At 41.5% G+C, this 24720-nt stretch overlaps 1 protein-coding gene across 1 annotated transcript in view; it reads right to left on the bottom strand.

Moving 5' to 3' along the window:
* Positions 1–22339, bottom strand: part of ago3a (argonaute RISC catalytic component 3a) — a 41168-nt gene extending 18829 nt beyond the window's left edge. Inside the window, exons 1-7 of the mRNA XM_069657085.1 lie at positions 22124–22339; positions 7433–7604; positions 7107–7227; positions 5873–6081; positions 4876–5012; positions 410–544; positions 156–243 (exon numbers count right to left, since the gene is read on the bottom strand). Of these exons, the coding sequence (XP_069513186.1) occupies positions 156–243; positions 410–544; positions 4876–5012; positions 5873–6081; positions 7107–7227; positions 7433–7604; positions 22124–22142 (881 nt within the window). The 5' untranslated portion in view covers positions 22143–22339. The remainder of the gene's footprint in view (positions 1–155; positions 244–409; positions 545–4875; positions 5013–5872; positions 6082–7106; positions 7228–7432; positions 7605–22123) is intronic.
* Between the last annotated feature and the right edge of the window lie 2381 nt (positions 22340–24720).

The raw sequence follows: 24720 nt of genomic DNA, 5'->3' as shown, positions 1-24720 counted from the left end.
ATGGTTTTCAGATGAGTCAACTATTATCCGTTTTGTTTGGTGGTGAAATTTGCGATCGCATCCTCTGCGGTCTGCGTTACCCGCCCCCATCCCATCCACACACTCCGCCCAGACTCTCCTGTTCCCCCCCCGCCCACCCCCGGAGGCTGACTCACGTTTGATGGCTGGCAGGCCGACGGGTCACGTTGCAGACGCGGTACTTCCTCCGCATGGTTCCACAGTGCGTCACCTCCACCTTCAAACCTGGTGAATAATACAAAGTAGAGGAGCATTAAGAGTGTGTCTGCGAGTGAATGACTGCGACATGTGCTCTGCCTGCTCCTGCTGAAACACCCACACACACACATAATGCACCTTTTATTAATCGGAATTAACTCTTTCTAACATGCAGGCATGCTTTTAATCCCACCTTTGATTTCTTTGGTGAATTTGACCCTGTGCGAGTCTGTGAGAGGACGAGGCTGCTCGTCTATGTTGTGGATGTCCAGCACTTCACACATGAACTGGATGACTGGCTGGGCCTTATAGAAGGCGGTGGCAGACACTGCAAAACAAAGTGACAAGAGTTATTGATGTAAAAAACATACTATGGCATTGCAAAATTGATACAGAATTTGCTGAAATTACAATATACTAGATGGCACTAATGTTATTGTGCCTGAAAACATGATCTTTTATGTGGTAAAAATAGTCCATCAGACATTGACACAGGCTTTGTTTGTATTATACAAGACTCAGACTGTGAAGGTAGATTAAAAGCTCACTCAACAATCCCAGTAACACCTTTCAGAGTGTGTTTTCAGATCTACAGTCAGATTTCCAACTCAAGGCTGCAAAGAGACAGTGAGTGAAGAGAGGGAGCTGCGTTAGTGAGAACAAAGCAGTAAAACAGAGAAATAAAATGTTAGTGTCTGATTGTTTTACGGCGGAAACATTCTAGGGCCCAAATAAACAAGTCAATCCCTCTGCACAACCCTGCGGAGAGGTGCCAGACCTTGTTTGAATGCAGACGTGGGTCAAGTCACTGCAGATACAGACACAGGTATTGAGAGGGATTATTTTCATATCAGTGTATTAATTGTTTTAGGGAAACCCTACTCATTATACCTTTCAATTTAAATGTGTTGGCAGGTGTTCAGTTCTGTGCCAGTGTAATAATTAAAAAGAATGATCACATTTTGTGCTCCTCGGACCTTAATTTCTTAATGTGCTTGTATCATAGACTGTATAAAAAGATGGATGACATGACAGCTCCCTAAAACTGAAGCCTCTCTAATGCCCCCTGCTGACTGGCTGCAGTATAGGTCATAAAGCCCGCCTCCTCCATGTTAACAGATGGGACATGAGTCAAACAATAAAACCAAAATACACGTCAAATAAATGTTTCTCAAACATGGTTTCTGTCATTATAGTTAGTTTTTATCATGCTGACTTACGTCCAACTGCTCATTTTTAGGACAAGTTTATTTTTAATGAGTTATTTGATGCTGTCAAAATGATGATTGACAGCTCTGTTGACAAATACGGCTCCTGCAGCCGATCTGTTCTGGATTAGCAGAGTAGAGGAGGAACGGCGAGAGGAGACGTAACTAAAACAATCACTACAGTCATTGAAGTTTACAGACCTGTGAACGTCTGCTTCAGACCGACACAAATAAGCTGTTCTGTTGTTAAATACGCCGACGTGCGAGATCCTTGCTGTTTTTTCCGCAGTGTGTGTTTTGGTTAGCAAAAGAGGCTACGGTGGCTCCACCTGCCGATCTCTGCTGCGCAGACTCTGGCTCCAAAAGACTTAACCATCGCAAGATGGCAGCGCCTATCACGGGGCTATTTTGGTATCAATTCCGTACAATGAGAGCAGATGGAGATGCGTCGTCCATCTATATATACAGTCATTGGGTTGTATCATAAGAGATATTGTGTTTTTAATCTAGTGTCACATCATAGTTTGAATTCTAGTATCGTGACATCTCTAGGAGTAAATATTATCTCCTTTGAAATTTTCCAACAACAATCTACACACAGCTCTAATTAACAAACACAATGTATGAATACCAGATGTACTGTAACAAAGACTGAATATGCAGCTATTATGAAGCCCTTTTGAAGGCTTGTCACAGACTGTTTGCTAAATGTAATGCTACCTTACATTCAGCCCACCCTGCTAAATATAATGGAGCAGACGCACTCTTTGAACACAGGTTGCAATTCATGCAGCACAAAGTTCCCTTTGTTCTGATACGATCCCTTTTTTCTCAATAAATGGAAAGTGTGAGGCTCTGAGAGATTAAAACATGATCAGTGACACGGCACGGCGAAACATCAGAGAGAGAGAGAGAGTAAAAATCTGGGAAACAAGGACAGGCAGAGAGAGGGATCAAAAGAAATCCAAAAATGGAAAGAAAAAGATGGAGCGAGTGTTGTTGAGGAAGTTGTTGACGAATAATCTGGCTCAGCTGACGTGATGTAAGAAACCTCTCTCTGCTGGTGTGTTTGATGAAAGCACTGCGAGCGCACATCCATGACTGATGCTTAAATCAGACAGCAGATGACTACGGTGTACGCACAAAAACCTCTGGGAGATATGAGAGCCTTTCACAACTGGCAGGAAGTGACATCACTTTTACCTGTTCTGCCCACGCATTGCAATTTAAATTCTATCTCTGAAATCAAATCACCAAATACCATTCACAGGAAGCCCTTTTTGTTGCCGCCTTCATGTTCATTTACTCAAACACACTTCACAGCGTGCAACGCCATACATAAGAGTCAGAAAACAAATGCTAGTTTGTTGCTGGAGAGAAGACAAGAGACGTCGACCAATTGATTTCCAAGAATGACAGGGCGGGAAAGTGAGACAAAAGAGAGAACGAATGAGTGGAGAGGGAACGGTTTCAAATCCAGACGGAGACTTCAAGCACTTGGAGCAAAACAAAAGCTGTCTCACGGAAATGCTCCACACAGCTCCCCTCCTGACCCCAGAAACACCCACCAGTCTCCCTCATGCAGGCACAACCACACACACACACGCACACACACTAGCTGCTCTCTGTCTCCACAGCAACCGACTAGTCAGCTCCCATCCAGCCAAAATCCCACCTTATTCCAAGTCGTTTGGTCTCCAACAACCTCCTGTAGCGTGCATATGTTCAAACACATTCTCCACCAACACTTCCTGCTACTTGTGTTCACAGATATTAACAGATTGAAATCGTAGCTCACTTTTTCAGGTCTTTGAATAGATGGCACCATACTGACAAATTGGTCGACAACTAAATAACTCGTGATGCCAGAGAATGAGCAGAGCCATCGACATGTAAAGCTTGACTCATTCAAAAGCCTTTACAGGCAGTGTGAACAGCAATTCTCAGACATACTGAAAAATGTGCGACTTCATAATGAAATTTCCCATCACAGAAGCACAAACTCAGCCTCTATAAGAAAAGGCTTTGATATACCTCGCAGATATCATTCATCTAAAATGAAATAGCTTTCACATGAGCACGACATTCTCGAGTTATATTTATATTAAATGCAGCTATTGAATTTCCTCAAACATATGATCACTGACATTCAACTGATCATGCACAAATATCTAAAAATAGCCTGTATTATGGAGGCTCCACATCATATGTTTAATTATTAAAATCTAATTTCCCCTACTGTGTAAGAAGCAAACAACATCAGAGAAAATCATGTGAGTGTTTTTTTTTAGGGATGCACAATATTACACAATATAACCGCTATATTAGGCAGATGTTTTTTTCCACCTAATTGCAGTGAACATCAAGTCTCCCCTGAAGTGGAATTGATATCATGCCTACTCTTATTGTAGTGGCCCACTGGCAGATTCCTGAGATGGGCTATTCAATTTGTAGTGTTGAATGAATGAGATTTGGCCCCTCCTCGCATGACCGATGCTGAGCACAACCTGTTTCGGAAACTTTAAAAACTGGCATACCGCAGACATCCTGCACCCTTCTTCACGCTTCATTGTCGTAGCATTACGTCAAGCATTTTTAGGGAATCATCGAGTATTTAGGCGCAACTAAAGCGCTGTTTTATTGGCGGAAAATAAGCATAAGCCATAATCTGCAGATACCGATAACTTGCCAATAATATCATGCATCCTTTTTTTTTCAAGCAAAGACTGAATGAGAAAAAAATAAAACATTGTACATCTTGTACTTCGAACAATGTTATTGTAGGTCTGCCATTATTTTAGTGTTTGAAGTAGGGCTGTCACTTTCCCCAAATATCAAGTTTGAACAAATTCTAACGTCACTGTATACGTTGATCATTAACTTTAGTCCGGCGGAAACTAATAAAACAACTGTGCAGAGTGTGATAATGATGGCGGAGAATTCAAATCCCAGACATTCTCAGCCCCAGCATGACAGGTATAGGTTTGTTGATTTTTCAAGACATGGTCATGTATAAATTAATAAACCTGTCAAAGCTCAGCTCGCTCTGAGCGCTGAATGTCCGTTCTACTGTAACCAAATTATTTGATTTGTTTATTTTGCAGGGTGTAGGAAGTCTATGTTGATCTTTTAAAAGGTATGCTTATCTCTAAATAAATATATCTTTGCATGCAAGTTTGTCTCGTTGTATTGGTATCCCCTCTTGTGGACAAAAATAGATATTTGAATAGTTCAAACCTATGTGTTTTTTATAAGGAATAATTTCATGTCATTTCTGGGCAATTTTGACAGCACTAGATCGATATTTTTGATCGAATAGTGACAGCCCTAGTTTGAAGCAGTTAGCGATAAAAAATGCTGATGTATCTACACCGCTGTAGCTGTGAGCTCTTGTTGTAGCCCTAAGGTGCCCTCAAGGCAAAATAAATGCCAGGTGGAACTCGGTTCTCACCATCAATGTTAAGCATCATCTTCCACATGGCAGGGCGCACTGATTGATGAAAGCCAAACCAAACCTCTCTCCCTCCTCCCAGAGGATGGTCATAGCCCTCTGGAGCCGAGAAGAAGGATCGACCAACTGGAGTGTACCTGGACGGAGAAAAGAAGCAATTATAAGAAAAGAGCAAACAGATTGAAGGCGTTCAGGATAATGGGGGATAAAAACTATTAAAGGTCAAGAAAAAAAGAAAAAAAAGGAGGAGAACATCAAGGAAGCAGGAAAGGGTGGACAAGATGGCAGGAAATGTAACATTACTTTGCACATCCTGAATTGAGTATGTAGGTCAATATGTGTTTATAGGGAATCATTAAGCTGCTCTTCAATATGGCCTAAAACTACAGCAGTGAAACAAAAGGGAGGTGACACAGCCTGGACCCATTGATTTCTTATTACTCGGCTCAAGAGACACATTAATAACTGCACACAGATACATTTTTCTTGGTGAGTCACAGGATTGACAATGTGTCAAGATGCCACAGCGGTATCAGTCCCTCGGCGGCTGCGAACACGGCTAAATGAAAGGTGTCGATATAACTGCTTTTTAATAATGCTTTGAAATGGATTTTTATTAAAGAACTGGTGAGATTGTGTTCGATTGTGCTTCTGCTGGGGCTCAGGAAAGTGATATGGAGTGAAAGGAGATAGTATGAGGTCCATATGAGCTGTGTTTGATTTCCGCTGGGATCCGAGTGCTGATATTGGTGCCACTATGACAAAACAAATATATAGTATTTACTGAGTATCACAAGGATAATGTTTCTCTGTCTTTTGATGTTATGTTTTCTGACTGCAAATACATATGGGGTGTTAAGGTAAGGAAAAAAGGTCACATTATACTTCTAACATTATTTCCCAATTATCTTATAATAACAAAAAGGATCTATTTAGGCCTGAGTGAACTGAGAAGTCTGAATCCTTTAAAGGGTAAATAAAACCATCATCGGCTCACTTCATGGAGGGCAGGTGTCGCAGCACCACGTCGACAGCGTGCACGGGGTTGGTGCTGATGGGCTTGTCGAGCTCCAGCGGCTCAGGCATGCTGCGGCCCGTCAGCACCTCGTGGAGCATGTGCCAGCTGACCAGGGACACGAACTTGATGGAAACTTTGAAGGGCCGATCTTTCCCTCCCTCCCCTGGCAGAGTGACGTCCAGGTCCACCTGAGGGGAGAAAGAGTGCATTTAGGATTCAAGTTATGTTAAGATTTTGTGTACATCTGGCAACATGTGTATATGCATGGGCTTTATTGGATGGGACAGGTAAACAGAATATTTTAGTTCTGGTGATGGTGAGTTGTTGAGATTGTGTGTCTATATGTATAAGGGCTGTATGATAAAAATAATAAAATCTGATTGCAATTACTATATTTAATCCACTTCCAATTAGTCATGATGTGACACTTGTTGCTGTTTTCTTACATGTCTCTGCAGCACTAAAGTACTTACTTTTAATGCATTTCTTTCACACATTTTACCTTCATCAAAAATCTAATTTCTGTATATATTGCACTTGGTCACATTTGATATAAATACCATAGAAATCGGTGTATAAGAGGCACTTTTAATACTTTTTTTTTCATCTAAAAAGTGGGCTGCGTTCTACATACCGGTGCGACCAACAGACCAGTATAAAATGCAGAGAGGTATTTTATTGTGTTACGGTATTTTACCCAGACGATGGCGCTACAATCTAGCTAAAGTTTTCAGTTGTTAGGCGGTGATGTCACACCTACGCATGAAACTGTTTTCCGGGCTAATTTCATTGTTGCTAACGCTTCGTCACGGACAACCCTTACAACAATCAATGTTACCGTAGGCTGCCAGCTATGGCTAGCTACATTGCCGGTAGCTAGCAGGATCGCAAACTAGACATGGCGAAAAAAGATGTAGGCTGTAATTTGTGTGTGTAAAATAAATTGAAATAGTGTTGAAATAACCCACATATACATGCTTTTGTTAATAAATAGCTATAGAAAACATTTTCCCATCTGGGATACCCTCAAAAACCGACTGCGTCTTATATTCCGGTGTGATTTTCCACACATTTTACCCTTAGCAAAAAATGTCAGCTTCTGATGAATATTGCACTTGGCCATATTTTGACATAGATAATAGTTAAATGGCTTGTGCAGCCTGTGTGTGTATGTAGAATATATACAGAAAGTCTGTCTTTTCCCCCAGCTCACCCCTGCAGGTGCCACAGGCAGTGGGTTGGCTGTGTACAGGCTCTTCTTTCCATCGTATACTGGCCTGCGATCCCCGAAGATTGTCACCTTAAAGTGCTGCACCATAGAGTCAACCACCTCCCTGAACGAAATACACAAACACACACACACATTACTTTTCAGTGATACTGCACATAGAAACATCATCAATCAATCATAAAATTGAAACCACCTCTGGTTTAAGACTCAAGCCCAATAATATACTGTATGTGTCCATCAATAGTCTTTTATCATTAAGCAGAAGTTTGATCAAGTTTAAAAGATGATATTCTGAGGGTCCAGCCCACCTGTTGACTCTTCGTGGGCACTTGTCAGGCTTGATGTCCACCTCGTAGAGGTAGACATCCATCTTGGGGATCTCCACCTGGAAGCAGTTGGCCAGCAGCTTGATGGGCTTCCCCATGGTGCCATAGCCAGGCCGCCGTGGCATGGAGAACAGGGCCGGAGCCCCAACGGCTGCTGAGAGGACAAAAGGGAGAGGAGGAAAAGGAAAGAGGAAAATTAGTGTAGATCTGATTAAGGTCATCTGGGGCAAGGAGATCGCCTTGATCGAGGGTTAGGTTGAAATTAAACATACATGTAAAGCATATCTGATCCATTATGTTTGCTATCAACAGAAACATGCGTAACACTATACTGTAATGCTCTGTTAAGTATGTATTTATTAAAACCATACATTACTTCTTTAACTTAAGTTTGACATTTTTTCAATAATTTTAAGTGTTCTACCTCAGCTATACAACCTGAATTTGAGGTTTCTTTTTCAATCAAATATGCAAATGTTATCTGTTTATGTATAAAAGGAACCCATCAACATAAAAATATATGTATTGGTGGTTGGTGTCTATAGACAAAAATAGAAACTGTGAGATTATAAAGTTAGAATTGTATGATACCAGCTGATTTAAAAGGCACTATACTTTCTCTCTGTCTTTCAACCACCTTGTTATTGTTTTTAGCATCGGTCTGTAAATACACCCACTCTCACAAACTTGTCTGTTAGTGGAAAAATACATTCAACTGTGAAATTCCAAATGCTTCAATAAGGTGCTATTTAGGGGAAACCCCAAAATAAACCACATTTTTAAGATTATACAACAGGAACACACCCACTAAACTCTAAATGAAACCATGCTGTCACACTTCTTTGTAACGTGCTCTTCTCTTTCTGACTTGAAGAGAAAAAGTACAGAGATGGTAAATAGATGTATCAACATGAGGAACACACACCCACCCATGATAAAAAGAAAAACACAAGACACGTGCATGAGCTCGTAATAGCATCAACTCTAAAGCAAACAACAGCACAAGGATACACACGGGTCGACATGTAATCAGAAAACACACGCGACTTTGGTTGATTAGCCATATGTGAAGCCAAATCAGGAAGTACGTCAACTTCTAAGGGAAGCAGTTTTGGTCCAAACAGCTCAAATACGACTGCAGACAAACCCTCACAAAGTGCCTTCCAAATACCAGAATTATTGTGACTGTGACATTTTTAAAAATCAAACATAAGAGCTGAATAATGAGATTTTATCAAAGGTTTCACTGATGCAGTTCCTGTGGCCTTAATACATTTTTTTTAGATGACGTAACCTCTAATATTTACTGTTTAGACAACATGATTTTTGATCATTTTTAGTATTTTATGACATAATTTTGCCACTTGAGGAGGCAAGCCAAAATCGGTGCATACTGTTTACATTAAAAAACACCTGCTTTAAATTTGCTCTTGAAAAATGTTCTAAAATAGAGCGATATGGAGCATTAATGACTGCTAATTGTGTAGAGGGCTAACCACAACCGAACATGTGTTTGAAAATCTACTTACTGTGTTACACAGTTCCTAGATCCTTATCCCCGCACACGCGCACACACACACACAAGATGTCTTAGACATGAGTCACTTTGATCCAGAAACAGTGAGTTCTGTTCTGCTTAATGTGCCACACTCATGTCCGTGCTATTTTTGGGTCTGCTTAGGCTTGCCTTCCACATCACACTTGATAAAACAAATGGCTTTGCTGGTGCGCCAACGCAATGTTTGGATTAAACCTGTGATGTTATCGTAGTGTATTGTTATGCAACAGAAACTTTATACAGGAGGCTGATCCATTTGCCAGGAAAGTGTAACTTTGTCAATGCCCCCGCCAGCGCTGATGACACTTTTTTTGGTTTCAATCTTATTCAACTGTTTTATTTTGTCTCCACCGCGCTCTCAGTTTCTTCCGAATGAAAAAACAGAAACTGCCCAAAATGTGTCATTGATAAATGAAATTCAGTTGAGTGTGATTCATCTCCGTTTTGACTCATAAGCTCACATGTGTGGGTGATGTTGGGGTTGAGGGCCCAGCGAGGGGGAAAGTTCATAAAAACCTCCCAACAACCGAACAGAAACCTTCTGTGAGGTAACAGCAGACAACATGAGCAGCCCTGTTTGTTTACAGGCGAGTTCTGGAAGTATGCGCTTTCTGCCCTGGTCTCGCCTTTTCTGTTTCTCCTCTGGGTGGGCCGAGAAGTGGAGGCTAACGGGGCTGATGAAGGGTGAAGGCCTCATGTTTGAAATAGCCTGCTGGGATCAAATGAAGAAAAAAAAAAAAAGAGAGGAAAGTCTGGAATTCCTGCCACGGCTGTCCCCCTCTCACAGAACTATGTGCACACAAACTTTTGTTATGGTAATGCCTTTGGGGCCCGCAGTGAAAGTCGTGAGGTAAGCCCAATTTCACACACAGGAGCGACAAAGACGGAAGACAGATATCCTGGTACTAAATCTTCATTAAGGCTACAGAAATAAGCCAGTCTGGCACAGACTGAGATCTGTCCTGATTCAGTCAATTTCAGGAGGGAAGTTCTCCTCTTACAGAGAGCACTTTTTTATTTCCTGTGATGGTCTGGGTGAATTTGGCAAGTAGGAGGAGGTTAGCAGGGAGTGGCTGGATTAGAGAGTGGGTAGGGTTTGTGTTTTCCGGCTTTCATCTGCCTCTCTGAGCTGGCATCCATTCAGCATGAGTCACAGGGCCACCGCAGGCACACAAACTTATAGTAGAGCAACCTTGAGCCCATGCGTCTGGATTCAGTAGTAGCGATGACAGGGTCTTAAAGTGAGAAGAAGAAATTTCAAAGAAAACAAAAAAGGCATGACAGGTATTCCACCCACTTGGACACACATTCAAGTACACAGTTTCAGTATGAATCACACACACAGACATACAGCAATCTGTATGGGTGGTACTGCACAAACACAGTGGTAAAATAGGGGCATATTTGGGTAGATGGTAGCTCAGTCAGTAGGACAAGTCCTGCTGAGGAGCAGGCATGGAACTGGGACTGGTAGCTAGAGAGGTGCCAGTTCCTTTCCTGGGCTCCATCGAGGTGCCCTTGAGCAAGATATCGAATCCCCCACTGCTCGAGGCGCATGTCCATGTGCAGCTTCCTCGCTCCCTCCATTAGTGCATGTACATGGGATCTTGTTAGTGCATGTCTGTATTACAGGCTTTTGTGTGTGTATCATGTTTGTAAAAACAGAGTGAAAAGATTGAAATTCCCCTCAGGGATTAATGGAGTATACCTTCTTCTTCTATTTCCCATAACACCTCAAGTTTTCCCCTAACACAGAGGTTCACAGACTTTGTACAAAAAAATCAGACGACAATAAATGCACCTTGAAAGCCTCTTCCCACTTCAATTCAATCAAATACACAGATGTCCCACTCCGTCCAATACAAAATAATACGATAGGCCAATCAGCTGTCAATAAAAACGGCGATGCTCCTGGCAAGTTCGTCAACATCTGAACATAACCAATCACAGCAATGTTGCAGCAACCTCCATCGACAGGTCAACATACAAACATAATATTACTCGTTTTTATTCACGAATGTGAAGGTGTGTCTACCTCATCTGGTACCAACGTTTCAGTCAACAAAAGAATCAACCTGGGGCGCCCCCAGCAATTACAGCGATGTAATGCAAGTAGCTCTTGGCCACTTTCATTTTTCAAAGTAGCTCTCAGATGAAAAAAGACCCCTGCCCGAACAGATGTACATCGAGAAATTGCTACAAATTCTCACTTTCAAAAAAGGCACATTTTTCCTGACACAGACAAATCTCCAAAGGCCAAACCTCCAAACTGCCTGTTCGCACAGACTAATCCACCACCCGCAGGCAGTCATGACTTGTGTTTGACCAGTGGGAATCTGACAAGATATAAACAGCCATCAAAACTAACAAGTTGTGTGCATCTAATCAAAAACACTGGCCCCGTCCTCACTGTGATATTTGGCTGGTCTGCCTCTGCATTCTTTGGCTTCCTGCAATTATTCTGTCGCTTCTAGAAATGCTTTGAGATGTGGTGATGGCGGTCAATTTGGGTTCCCTCTACAAGTGGTTGCAGAGGACTTGTGCATACTTCTCTCCATGGTGAACTACTACAGAGTGTAATGGCTTTAAATTGACTAAAATTGTACTTTCTACACTTGTAGAATACAGATTAGACTCAGTCCTCTTGTACGGGGACAAAACACAACCCTTTTTGCTTCATCTGTAGTGATTACTGCCGGCTCTGAACACAAATGGGCCCTCACAACATCAAGCACATGGAAGGTAACACGCTGTGATGTTGAAAGTCAACAACCAGGCCTGTCACACACACGTGTTTTGCAGCTTGAGCGCTGAAAAGCCAAACTGTTCCTGATCATTCAGTAACACATCAGATACCTCTCCCTCCTATCTGCCTTTCTTGGAAACTGTGCGGCTCTGTTCCCTCCACAAACAGACAAAACAAACGTGCTTGTCCGCAGGCAGGAGGGTCAGAGAGGGAGCTTGGGAATGGAGATAAATACTTCTGTCTTTTATAAAGTATTTCTGTCCATAGTTACCTCCTGCTACCAGCAATAAACGAGATTCAAAAGGCAACTTGTGTAATTACTGAAAACAAGACATATATGCAATGTTATGGTTATGTAATGACTAAGACCTTGACTGTCAAAAAGCCCATTCTTGAGGCTTGTTAGGAGCGTGGGAAGCTGTACAATCACTATTACACAAAGACGCTCGCATGAGTTTACAGGAAAGCGGAATTTCTAAAAGACTAAACACAGAATACTTTTCAAGAACATATCGGGATTCGACGACCTCCGCATTTGGTAGGTGATGTGTGATAGTCAGCTTTGACAAATAGTGAAAGCCCAACCACGAGTCTACACAGACACATCAAAGGCTTATTTACCCTCAGTACAGATAGTGTGAGGGTTCAAGGAAACCTCCCCATGTTTAGTTGGAAAATGCCGCAGTGAGTGTGTGTTTGTTCGAGTCTGTGTGTGTGTGTGTGTGTGTGTGTGTGTGTGCACCCACTTTCAGATAATTACAGGAAGGACATGTTTTAACAAACAGAAGAGTAGATTTAATCCTCCCCCTGTCTATCAGTATGATTCTCCTTTCCTGAGCATGCACATTCAGACAGAGAAAGATGTCAAAAGAGGGACAAAACCTGTTGAACATGACTAAAAGTCTATTACCGTTTTTAGTGAAATTGCAATAGTTTTGCATCATCTTGTGGATTGAAATTGCCACCGAAACCTTGGGTCTATTGCAACCTGCTGAAAGAGCAGCTTAAGTATCCTTGTTACTCTTTATTGTGCAGCAAGTCATATATTTGATACTTTATCGGTCTGGTGCTGGGTTATCATTATCATCATTAACGCATTTTAGATTCTGAAGCAACAGGCTGCCCTCTGAGGTTCTCCATTTCATCAATAAACATGATATTCCCAATTTTACAGGTGGTTGTGACAATAAATCTCAGGCCTTAAAAGGCAGTGTGGGTTTGCATTAATAAAGCCATAATCACTATAAATAAGGGATACGAAGGAGATGCAATCCATGAAAATTTGCATGAAACTGTAGCCCTTTTCACATTGCCACCACCAACTGTAACAAAACGTGCGTGAGGTGTAAACAAACTATTTCTTGCGAGCTTCACATACACACACACACGGCACTGTTTCACCCTGCTGGCTCCGCCTTTTACACTGACCTCTTCCTCTTTCACCTCTGTTACTACCTCCGATACCTGCTCAGGATCTGCATGTACAAAAAGACGAGGCGTAATAATCTCGCCTTGAACTGAGTGTAAAAGGGGCTTGTGTTAATAGTGCTCTTTACCGCCAGGGTCAGCCCTACACACAGGTCTGTATGTGACTGACTAAGTAAGTGACTGACTGAGTGAGTGACGGTACTTTCACAGCCGTAGAGAGAGAGAGAGAGAGAGTTGCAACATCGCAATGACGGATCATGGCGCATACTGGACGCACACTGGCGGGACTCTGTCTATACGGCTCTGGATACTTTGTTCGGGGAGTAGGCGGGGCTGCTCCTCCGCTGCTCGTCCGCTGTCCTCACCTACGTCCGCAGTGCGCACCTGCTTTCAGACACGTTGTCATCGACCTCTTAAGGACAGTCCTTGTAACACATTGCCCACAAAAGTGCACATTGAATATGGTCAGCCCCATACTAGGTTTTGACCTAGTCTTGTTAGAGTATTTTTTTATGGGCCAAATGTAGTACTCTCAAGTTAAGCAGATATTCAAGGTGTAAGAAAATTAAATATTCTAATGTGGCCAATATTCTTCAAACTGTGAGACGGGTACAGCAACACAAATCTAAGCTTTATGCTTACACCCTCCAGGTCCAAATGGTGGCTCTTAAATGTTGCTATATTCCTCTTTCATAGAACAGTCGCTACAGTCAGCTTGAATTTTTGTCACATATTTCGTACTGCTAAGGTAACATGGCTTCACGGCAGAAATACTGTATCAAAACATCACGATAAACTTCTCAAACTACTCCTTAGAGTCCTGCAACATATTCCACTTTTTCCCGCAGTCCAAAAGCATGCCCTGTAGGCTCCAAACACTTAAATTTCGCTAATTTATTGCTGAGCAAACAGATTTAGTTTGCTGCTTGTGCACTGAGCAGATTTTGTTTAGCTGGCATTCCCACTTTTGGAAATATCCGGGCACTTTCTGGCTCGGTGAAGAGCTGCTGGCGACTTTTACAGTTTAAGTAAATGTTAAACTTTGAACATAAATAAGATAGTTATAGAACATACTAATCAAGGTTGTAAATACTTTCTGTGCGCGGTTCTAACTCTGTCTGCCTTTAATGTATTTCATTTATTGTAAACAAAGCTGGGTGATACCACAATCGTACACATTAGATAAATAAACCAGATCAATACTACACAACAAACCAATGTTTGTGATGCCTTTTTAAGCATATGAATATCTTGCTGGAATTTCTCAGCACATATGAACTCTCTTTCCTCTCTGCTGCTTTCTAACACAGCTCAGTCACACTGCACACAGTGGGCAGGGAGCCAGAAACACTGGATAGTGAGAAGCTAGCATGACATACAGTCCCTGCTAACCTCCTCAGCCACATCCCCCCAGTACACAAACGTACACACTTAACGAGTGCCCACTCATACACAGGCCCACACAGCAACACACGCACACATACACACAATACAGCTGTTGTGTTTCTAATCCAGAGAGGCCTGAGCTGTGGGAACAGGGCGAGCGCTCAGTGGTGAGGCACAATGGCGTCAGTCACAGCAGGCAGAATGTAGAAACACACACACACACACACACAGACAGAAAAAGACTGATGGCTGGCGAGGAAGGAGTGACACACATCACACTCAGTCAGACTCCTCCTTCTCGGTCCCCTCATCAACCTTAAGGGTATTGCACATGGCACCCATGGGAGTCAAAGCCACTCTCTGCCACAGATAAACACCAACAGTCAGCCGCGTACTGACAAGGCTGACGGGGGCTCGGTCAGTCACAACAACATGCAAAAATGTTGAAATCCCCCTCAGCGGAAACCTGAGGCAGAGTGACAGAGTGCATGAAGAGAGGGAAGGAGAGTTCAAGACAGAGAAACGCTCTCACGGAGCCGGAGCAGAGTGGGTGGGGGGATTTAGAGGGGGTTAAGAATCAACTGTAGTGTGAACAGTTCTGACTCAGTAGCATCATTTAAGGTCCAACAGGTAGGTGATGGATGGATAAACACAAATATCCTCACACACACACACACAAAGTAGTAGCTCTGTTAAAGTGAGGAGGAGATTCTACTCCAGCGGGTTAAATGGAGCTTCTGTCCTCACTGCTGGTGGAACAGTGGACGGGGGCCAGGGGGATGTTGACTCTTTCTGTTGACTTGGGCAGGATGACTGTCACTCTGAGAGCTTACATGCACACTAATAAATTAATTACAACCAAAACAAGGTAATACTCTTACTTACTTTATTACTCCAACCGTCATGTAACCAGCCTAATGAGGATATCTCATGCCTGCCATACAGTAGAAATACACTAAAAGATTCTGAAAAGACTTAAAGAGCAGCTCCAGTCGTGTTTGAAATAATAAATTGTGTCTGATATATGTTTTTCTGCAAAATACGTTTAATTACCTTGTAAAAATCCTTCCAAGGCATCTTCTCCGTCATTAAAAATTCCTGCATAGTCCCCGTTCACTATGTGCTACATTTCTCCTTTTGCAAAATTAAAGCTAAAAACAAAACACGTCTCTGCCATCGTTTGGTGGCAACTTGTTGAAACTTTGCTAGCTTGAAATGTAGTAATTAGTAGTAGTAACGTTAACGTGAGTTTGCAAAAATGACGATGACGGTTACAGCTGGCTCGCGCATCGCCGAAGTGGTAAAATATTGGTTTCAAAAATTGACTTTTTCAATGCAATTGTTTTGTATGAAATACAACTTAAATCAGGAGAGTTGGATCTGCTTTTGTACGTATCACAGTTCCAGTAACATCCAAGATCAGATCACTGCTTTTTGTGCACACTGAAAAATGTATTAAAATTAACATATATCAGCTAAGCAAAGATACAATCTTTGCATGTAAAATACTGATTCAAATAATTACAACATTTACTGGGTGTTGGCATTGTTCACATCCTTGAATAAGCCAAGATTAAAAACTGAACGAGCAAGGTGGCAAGGAAAGGACTCAACTCAAATAATACTCACCATTTTATTCTAAAGTTGGACATTAGTTTGCAACATTTGCAACAGTGAAGGTTAATCTTCTGATTAAACATTAGTTGCTACCATAATACACTGAAGTTATGTTTATTTGTCATGCACAAAATCATTCATTTTTCCACAGACAATATCACTTATTCTCAGGACAGTCCTCTTTCCTGGCAGCAAACAGTTTAATTGGGACTTCAGCCACATTGTCCTTAAAATTTTAAGTTTAATTACTTCAGCTTTTCTATGTCACATTGGGTTTTGTTTATTATAAGCATATACAAAAGGGTCTACAATCTGTAAAGCAAATATTTAACATCACAGGGAAATACTTCTTAAAATCAGATATTGACAAAAACAAATTATTTGTTCATTGCAAGCGCAGTGCACATGTTTTTTATGACAAATATAGAGCCGCTCTTAATATCTGATTTATGTATTGGCACCTGGATGAAAGGAAGACTATCACTAACCTCTTAAATGTTTCCAGCTGGATTTTGTTAGCTGTTAAAACTGTCCTTAAATCACAGGGGTAAGAACAGGGCAACATTCTTGATTACAATCAGCTGAAACATTAAAGACAAACCTTCAATTTATGTGGTTAAAAAACACAGATTGTTGCTTTTAATGTGAGAAATAGTTGTTGATTTGAACTCTTTAAAAAATGGTATAATGAAGGGATGTTTCCAATCTTTCTCTGCCACTGATAAACACACAGACTTCTGTCTTTCCTCTAGTGTGCCCCCCAACAAAACACACAGACCTCCCCTTCCAATTCCCTTACTTCCTGTCCATAACCTCCCCCTAAAATGAGCCCCTTACTGTTCCCCCAAAAACAGATCTCTGGAAGGGGAAAGCAGGAGGAGGAGGAAAAGACGTGTGGTCTGGCCACTACTGCTTCTAATCTCTGTGACACATCACAACCTCCAGCCTTCCTGCCCCTCACACTCCTCTGTATCCCCCCACACACACACACTCCGTCCCTGGAGTCTCTCCTCTGTCTTCCCAGCCCACTTGCAGGAGTTTGTTGTCAGTCCCACACTCTGACAGCAGCATGTGTCAGCCAGCAGATCTGCCTCTCTGTCTACTACATCAAGACAGAAACTCGTGATAACACACTCCTCACAGGCGCACAGGATTCTGTTGTACAATTAAACACAATGTGAACAGGCTTTTTGACAGCATATTTAAAGCATTTGGTGCTCCAAGTTAGTAAAACTACACTTTACTCTTTTTTTGCTTCTTATTCAGTAAAAAAATGACAAAAACAATGATGCATCAGTGCAGAGTAAATTTCAAGTAGTCTCTGCCCTGGTTAATTTCTAGCACCACTTAAGATTTCAATATGTATTAGACAAAATGAAGCTTCATTAGCCTCAAAGCAATGTCACATTTTGTATTGATACAATTAGCAACTAGTGTCTGGATCAAGGATGGGAAAAGGAGGCGACCTGTTAGTTTACCTGCCCAATAAAGTCTGCAAACAGAGATACTTATTTGGAAATACATACAATTTGATACTTAGAGAAAGAGTGCAATTTTTGTTGAACTTACAAAACTGAATATCACTGACAGCTATTATTAGAAAGTGATTAAATTAACCAGACTTTAAACAAAATAAGTGGAATACCTGAAATGATCTGACATTAAGGCTTAGGTATTGATTCAGAGCTTCTTGTAAATTTTACATAGACTTAGACTTAGACTTAGACTCAACTTTATTGATCCCTTTGGGATGACTCCCTCTGGGAAATTCAGTCTCCAGCAGCTTATACAGTACAATACAATAGGAAAGAATCAGCACACAGAGGGTAAAAAATAAAGATCAAAATATATATATCTATCGATATATATATATATATATATATAAAAAAGTACAAAATTGGATAACAAAATATATAAAATATACACTCTTAGAAAATGTACAAGTAAACAGTGGGTAATAGTTCAATTAAACTAAATTAGGTTATTGCACTGTGGTATTTTTGATTGATAGAATATTATTGCAAACGTTTTAATTAGGATCTGATGAAAAAGGGCATCACACATGAAAAAAATAAAGAGGTGTTAATAGAAAAGGTTCTTCATTTTCCTCAGTAAAAAAAAAAACAAGGGTAAAGCTCTCTGTAACACAATGAGCCCGAGGAGCAACAGCAAACTGCATTCTCCATAGAAACCAACAACAATATGCCAATGGTTAGCCTTATGGGTGGCTGGGGTTGCGATGGGGGGGATGTCTATTGTCAATGGGCTGCTTGAATGAACTGAGTATTATGGGTAGAGACTGCAAATCAAGTACTAAGCCCTCCCTCAAAGCCGACCCCACTGTCTGTATAAAATCTACAGAGAAACAAGCTACGAGGAGAGTGACAGGGGAGGCCGAGTTTCCCACTGAGGGAAACAGAAGCCGTAACCAGGGAAGGGAAGGGGGAGTGGCGGTGACTGTCTGTGAATCAAAAAAGAGCGGGAAAAACAGGAGTGTGAGAAAGAAGGGTGGGAAGAAATGGGGAGGGAGACTTGCTGAAGAATGAGACATCAATGTGACAAACAACAGAAAGTCCTCAAAAACGGTACACTCAGTGAAACTAGCACCCCTCCTCGTAGGTGTTGTGTTAGGTAAACTTTTTATAAAAATGTGAGTCATCTCCAGCCAACTCAAATCCCACCTGCTCACGAAGTGAAGTAAGACAGGTGCAGGGTTGGGAAGGTCCCCCTGCCATCTCATTGTCTTCCAGTAAGCTGCATCTCTCAATATGCAAAGTGTATTTGTATAGTTGTTTCATACACCAGAGGGGGGTCTATGATAATAAGAAAAATCTAGGCTCTTGTAGAATTGATGGTTACCAATCCATACTGCTCGGCTGGGATAGGGGATCACCTTGATGTGGACAAGGAAATCAAAGACAAGTTGGTTTGGGAGTGGAAAGTAAACGAATAGCTTAGTGTCATGGGAATTTCAAAATAAAGGCATAATATCTAAAAGATGATATGGATCGATATTTTGACCTTGTTTCAATTATTTCGGATCATTTTCTCTCTCTAATGTTTAAGCCAATTCAAGTCATTTAGCTAAGATAACCAGCTGCCGGCCAAGGTTTAATATTAAAAGGAGAGATATAAGAGTGGTATTGATCTTTTTATCTGACTGGCAGCAAGAAAGCAAATAAACGCATTAACCCAAATGTCAATGATTCCTTTAAGGTTGGCCTGACTGCCGCTGAAGCCATCATGACTTACAAATGCATTCTCAATATAAGTTTGTATTTTTGTGTCATATGTTTAACTATGAGGTCTCCAGTAAGGTTAACAATCTGAAATTTGTGATTAGTTCTGGCTTTGCAAAACAGCCCGACTGTAACATCACATCAGTATGAAGTAACAAGCCATTTGTGAGCATACCTCAGGGTTAACACATCAAAATGGATTTGATTTGCTTTAGGCTGGAAAGCCTTGCACTCATTATATCCCTGGTGCTAAGCTCTCCAGAGCCATGGTTTCCATGCCACACGCTGCTGCCCCTAAAACTAACAGGGAGAAGAGTGAGTCAGTATCTGAGCTGGCTCTCCAGACCACTGACTGACAGACGGACAGCCCCCCGTTAAATCATTCAGCCAGCATAGGACCCACTGGTTGGCTTGTGGTGATTAGTGAAATGTGATTGTAAACACAAAACAATATCAAGGCCATGCAGTGACCTCCATGGACAAGCCACAAAATAATACGTGCCTCTGACTGTGCCAATGCATTAGTCTTCCAAAGTGAAAGCATCAACCAAACTCCTTAACACACTTAATGTAAGGCTGGCTAGAGATATATTCTACCTCAAATTGCATTTGATGTCCTCTCTTGTACTTCAGTAGAGTACTGTGCTGCAAACCAACACCAAAACACTCAGGGCAAGTCCCAAGGTCTGTTTTTCATGGTCAGTGGTGATTAAGGAGTTTGAGGCTTGGGATAAAAGGAGACTAGGGCTGCAAATAACAATTACCTCATTAATGAATAATCTACCAATTAATTTCTTGATGGATAGATTAGAGCCATTAGCGATTAAAGCACACTTCTGTCCCTTAATATCGGTCTCCCGAAATTAAGGGACAGATATGCGCCTTGTAAGATGTAAGATGTAAGATGTAAGATGCATCTTTTTGTTTACTCGCATATAAACCAATATGAAACGTTTTTTACAGAACACATGACACAGAAAACAAAGTTTGGAGTGATCTAAAAATGGTTATAACTACGTAGTTTGTCCAGCAGATAAACCTTGACTATTATAATGAAGTATATATTTAGTCCCAGACTTGCCATTTTGCCTAACAGAAAACACCAAATTTAATCTTGATCACAATGTTATCTTAAGTTGCACACCTGCCTCTGTAAAACATGTCTGTTCTAGACTGATATTACTGTAGGTGTTTGATTACTAGGAAAACACCTTGTGTTTCCTCATGCTACCACTCTTGGGAAGTGTCCAAACTAAAAGAGAGGAGCAGGTAGGCTAATGAGACCGTCCGCAGCAGGGAGGGATATCCTCTTGATGAAGAGGAGGGGGTGAGTTAAGAAGCATCTCCTGTATCATGTGTCACTGGCTCATCAGGAGTACCTGGCGTTCAGTTTACAGTCACAAGTGGAAAGCTTCCGTTACAGCTGAGACAAAGACAGGAGGTCTGGACTGTTTAACTGCCAATATGTCCAAAGAAAGAGACCGTTTACTGGCTCTGGCATGGGTTAACATTTTTATCACCTGCATATGAGGCTACTGCTGTAGAGAACACTTTCAGTAACAAGTTGTAGTAGATTTAAACTCAGCTGGTGTGAAGTTGGGAAAACAAATGTAAAATTAGCCTGTTTTTTTCCATTTAAAACAAATGATCGTGTCATTGTCGGTAAGAGAACCCTGTCTACTCATTCATTAGGAATTCTGCACCATTACAAATAAAACCATGAATTTACTTAACAGAGTGGGAGTCTGATAATACCGGGGAATACCAGGCTTAACCTCAGCACCTGTCTAATGAAGCCCACACACCTTGCTGATGATGCTCATGAGTTTTCAGTGAGTAAGCAGGGACTTACTCCTCAGTATGGGGAATAACAAGATGATTACAACAGCCCGAACTTTCGGGTTTAAAGATATTGGGGTCTTATTTAAAGAATTAAGTTCGACTGTGGCTCAAGTTAATTCAAAATAACAGCAGAGGAGCAGGCTGACTGCCTGGTTTCAGCCTGCATTCATGTGTTCCTCGGATGCTCCCAAGTTGGGAAGTCGTTCCTTCAACTTGTGTGTTGTCGAGCTTTAAGGCTTAATGTGGACACATCAAAGGTAGCAAATAAAAGATGTGTTTATTTATTTATTTTTCCAGAACAAAACTAGTTAATCCTACGTGTACAGAAACGAACCGACAAAACTTCTTACCATATACTAATTAATGAATGAGCCTAAAAGTTTATTTGCAATACGTTAATTAAAAGGCTTTTGTCCACCAAACAAACATTTATTTTGATATGGCAATTTGGCAAGTGGGGTATCATATTTTATCCAGATTTCCCAGTCCGAACCTCATTTTTCCGATTATTCCTATACCACGTGAATGCAAGGTTATTCCTCAGCACTCATACTTACAAGATTATTACAACAGACTTAACTTTTGAGTTCAAAGTAGAAATTTAATTCAATCTCACATAACGGTGTGTGTAATTCAGTGAATTTATTTATATTTTCAATAAAATGATTCATGTTGAGGCAAAATATCAGAGGATCAGGTTGACAGACTCCCTAATACAGTTCAGCACCTTCAAGCTGAACTCTGTTCTGTCAGGCACAGCTGAAATCGTCCCTGTTTCATCTAACTAGCTAATGCAATCATCATGCAATATAATTTCCACTAACACATGCACCGTTAACAAGCACCGTTAAATTTACCTGTAGTTCCGATTTCCATTCATGAGGTCTCTGCCCGGTTCACTTCCCGGATCACAGTTGTCAAACGTGTGGGACTCTTCCTCCGTTCAGTCCGGTGTCTCCTTCGGCAGCGCACCGCCTCTGAAGCGCTGGTTGCTGTTAGCTCCTCTCCTTGCGGTAATGTCGTTTCGCCGGTCAGGGGTCTTTGGCGTCCCCGGACACGGCTGTTCTCACACGGTCAACGTATCCAATGGGATTTCACTGCCACGGCGAAAGCTACTGGTTGCTCTCAACGAGCCGCTGTGGCAGTGAAAACCTGCTAGTTAGCCAAGTTAGCTCGCGAGCCAGGCTTAGGAAAGTGACTGGAGCGAACGAGAGGAGCTGTCAGGACATCATAGCAGCGGGGTCACAGAGTCCGAATGAATTCCTAGCGAAAAATGAGCATTAAAAATGACGACATAAAACCGTATTTAAGGTACAGCGAGCGTCAAAATAGCTAAAATAATTAGCTAGCTCGCTAGCTCGGCTGTTGGATAGTTGAATTCTGACAGACGACGGTTACTTTGATCACGTTAAAAAGAGCCGTTGACACGGCCCTGTCTCCTCAGCAGCATATTCCCAACGACGTCGTCTTCTGTAGTTTTTATCCCGGTGCGAATATAAAGCTGTCAACCCCGGACAGTATCCGCTGATAAGTGTCAAGATTTTCAGTCTGGTTGACAGATCAACTGTGCGGAGCTTCGGCAAGCCAGCTAAATATGGTGAAGTTGCCTTTCTGACACCGACAGGAAGAGGCGGGCTCTGTCAGCTGGCGTCAGAGGTATTAACTCCGCCCTCACCCAAAGGTAACCCTACGTTTACTATACTATGAATAAATTACTGCATAAAATAGGATAATCTTCCGTTAAAATTGTTTATCATAGGTAACATTTAAATTAAGACTAAAAGTTTAGGGCTACATCTCCACTGTTGTAATGTAAAACATGTATCCAAGTTATTACTTTGGTTCTGACTTGATTCGTTTTTAATTGTGTAAATTAAACAGAAACATAAGCAAACTCACGGTAGCAAGGTGTTAAACTCCAGGTGAATGACAGGTGCTCTTGAAGGCTAAAAAATTAACGCTCAAGGTAGGCACACTAACCCTTACCTGGCCAGCATTTATTTCTGTGATATTTATGTTTTTATAAGAGATGCCCTGATTTAATGAAGGCATTTTAAACTAAATCCTTGGCTTAGTGTGCCTGAGGAAAACCTAGTGGCTTCCCTCCCTATGCAGTATTTCAGTTTGAAAAAAATGATGGAAACAACAGGCGTAATAAAAAACAATTTTATTTTCTTTAAAAAATAACCCGCCCCAACAGAGTTCCCATACTATCACATACAGAGCCAAAATAATATGCTTCCATGTCCTTTCATTCAAATCTATTGGGAAGTGCTATGACAAGGACTGTTCTTGATCAGTGGCTTCAATATTGCTTAGTCAGACAGTGAGGCTGTGTGGAGAGGAGTGGACTCTCCAGTGTCCACATGATGCATTTTCAGGGTGACTGCCATTTCGTCTCCCCACTTTGCAAGGTGCTTTGTGGCTTCAGTGAATGAAGAACTGCATCTGGATTCAGTGGTGCTGGGAAATGACCCCCAGGCTGATTTTTTTCTTTTTTTTAAAGCACAGAATGAGGGATAAAACACCGACCCCAACTGTGAAAGGCCCGGCAACTGGTGAGCCAAAATACATAACAGGTTAATATTATATATTTATATATACAAATCACCTTGGACACAATGAAGAATCAGTAAAACGGTGTACAAAGGCATATTGATTATGCAAGTTAATAAACATGATTTAAAAATCAAACTCATCTGGTCTCTTATCTTTTGATCCCTTTTAGCTCAAAGGGGCTCTGACCATCAGACAAGATTTGAGGCGCTTTAAGGGCAACTGAGGTGGAATTTTGAGACAGTCTCCACAGTGCCCTCTTGAGGATACACTCTGACACTAGTCACAATATTCATAATAATAATAATAATAATAATGATGACAAAGGAAAAAAAGCAGTTTTTATAACCATTACACAATCGAGGCAAAACGACTGACAGGCAGTGGTGAGCGCGAGGCTCCTACCTCTAAGGAAACCAAAATAAGGTGGCTCAGAATATCCAGTCATAAAAATAATTACATGCATTTATTTTTTCATAAATCCAGAAAGTGACTAAATGTAAAGGCAGGGCATGTAAAGTAGTATTAATAGTGGCCCACCCTGTCCAATGTAGCAATCCCCTATCTGTGCCGCCCATGCACACAGAGCACCAATGGGGATTGGCTAACACGAGCTAGGGGATTGGGGCAGGGGATGCTGTAGGTGTGTGATGTTAAAATTGAGATAAAATAGCAGGGATAGGAGGTTATGATGGAGAGGGTGATGTGTGATATTTTGGCTTGAAGGGAAATAGGGGGACAAGTGCATTAGAAGAGGTCTCTACATGCTGAGAAAGAGACTGAGATGTGTGTGCTTCTGCTTTCCAGGCGATGAGTTGTAAATGCCTGCAGAGGGGAAGAGCTCGTTGTATAAATGGATGTAGGTGTGTAGATAGGTAGGTACACAAAGAAGTGCGTA

This window comes from Semicossyphus pulcher, unplaced genomic scaffold (assembly GCF_022749685.1).
Source record: "Semicossyphus pulcher isolate SPU_LCO1_2020_fin unplaced genomic scaffold, fSemPul1.0.p SCAF_9, whole genome shotgun sequence".
NCBI lineage: Eukaryota > Metazoa > Chordata > Actinopteri > Labriformes > Labridae > Semicossyphus > Semicossyphus pulcher.
Note: the sequence above shows the minus strand (reverse complement) of the source record. Positions and strands in the feature narration are given on the sequence as shown.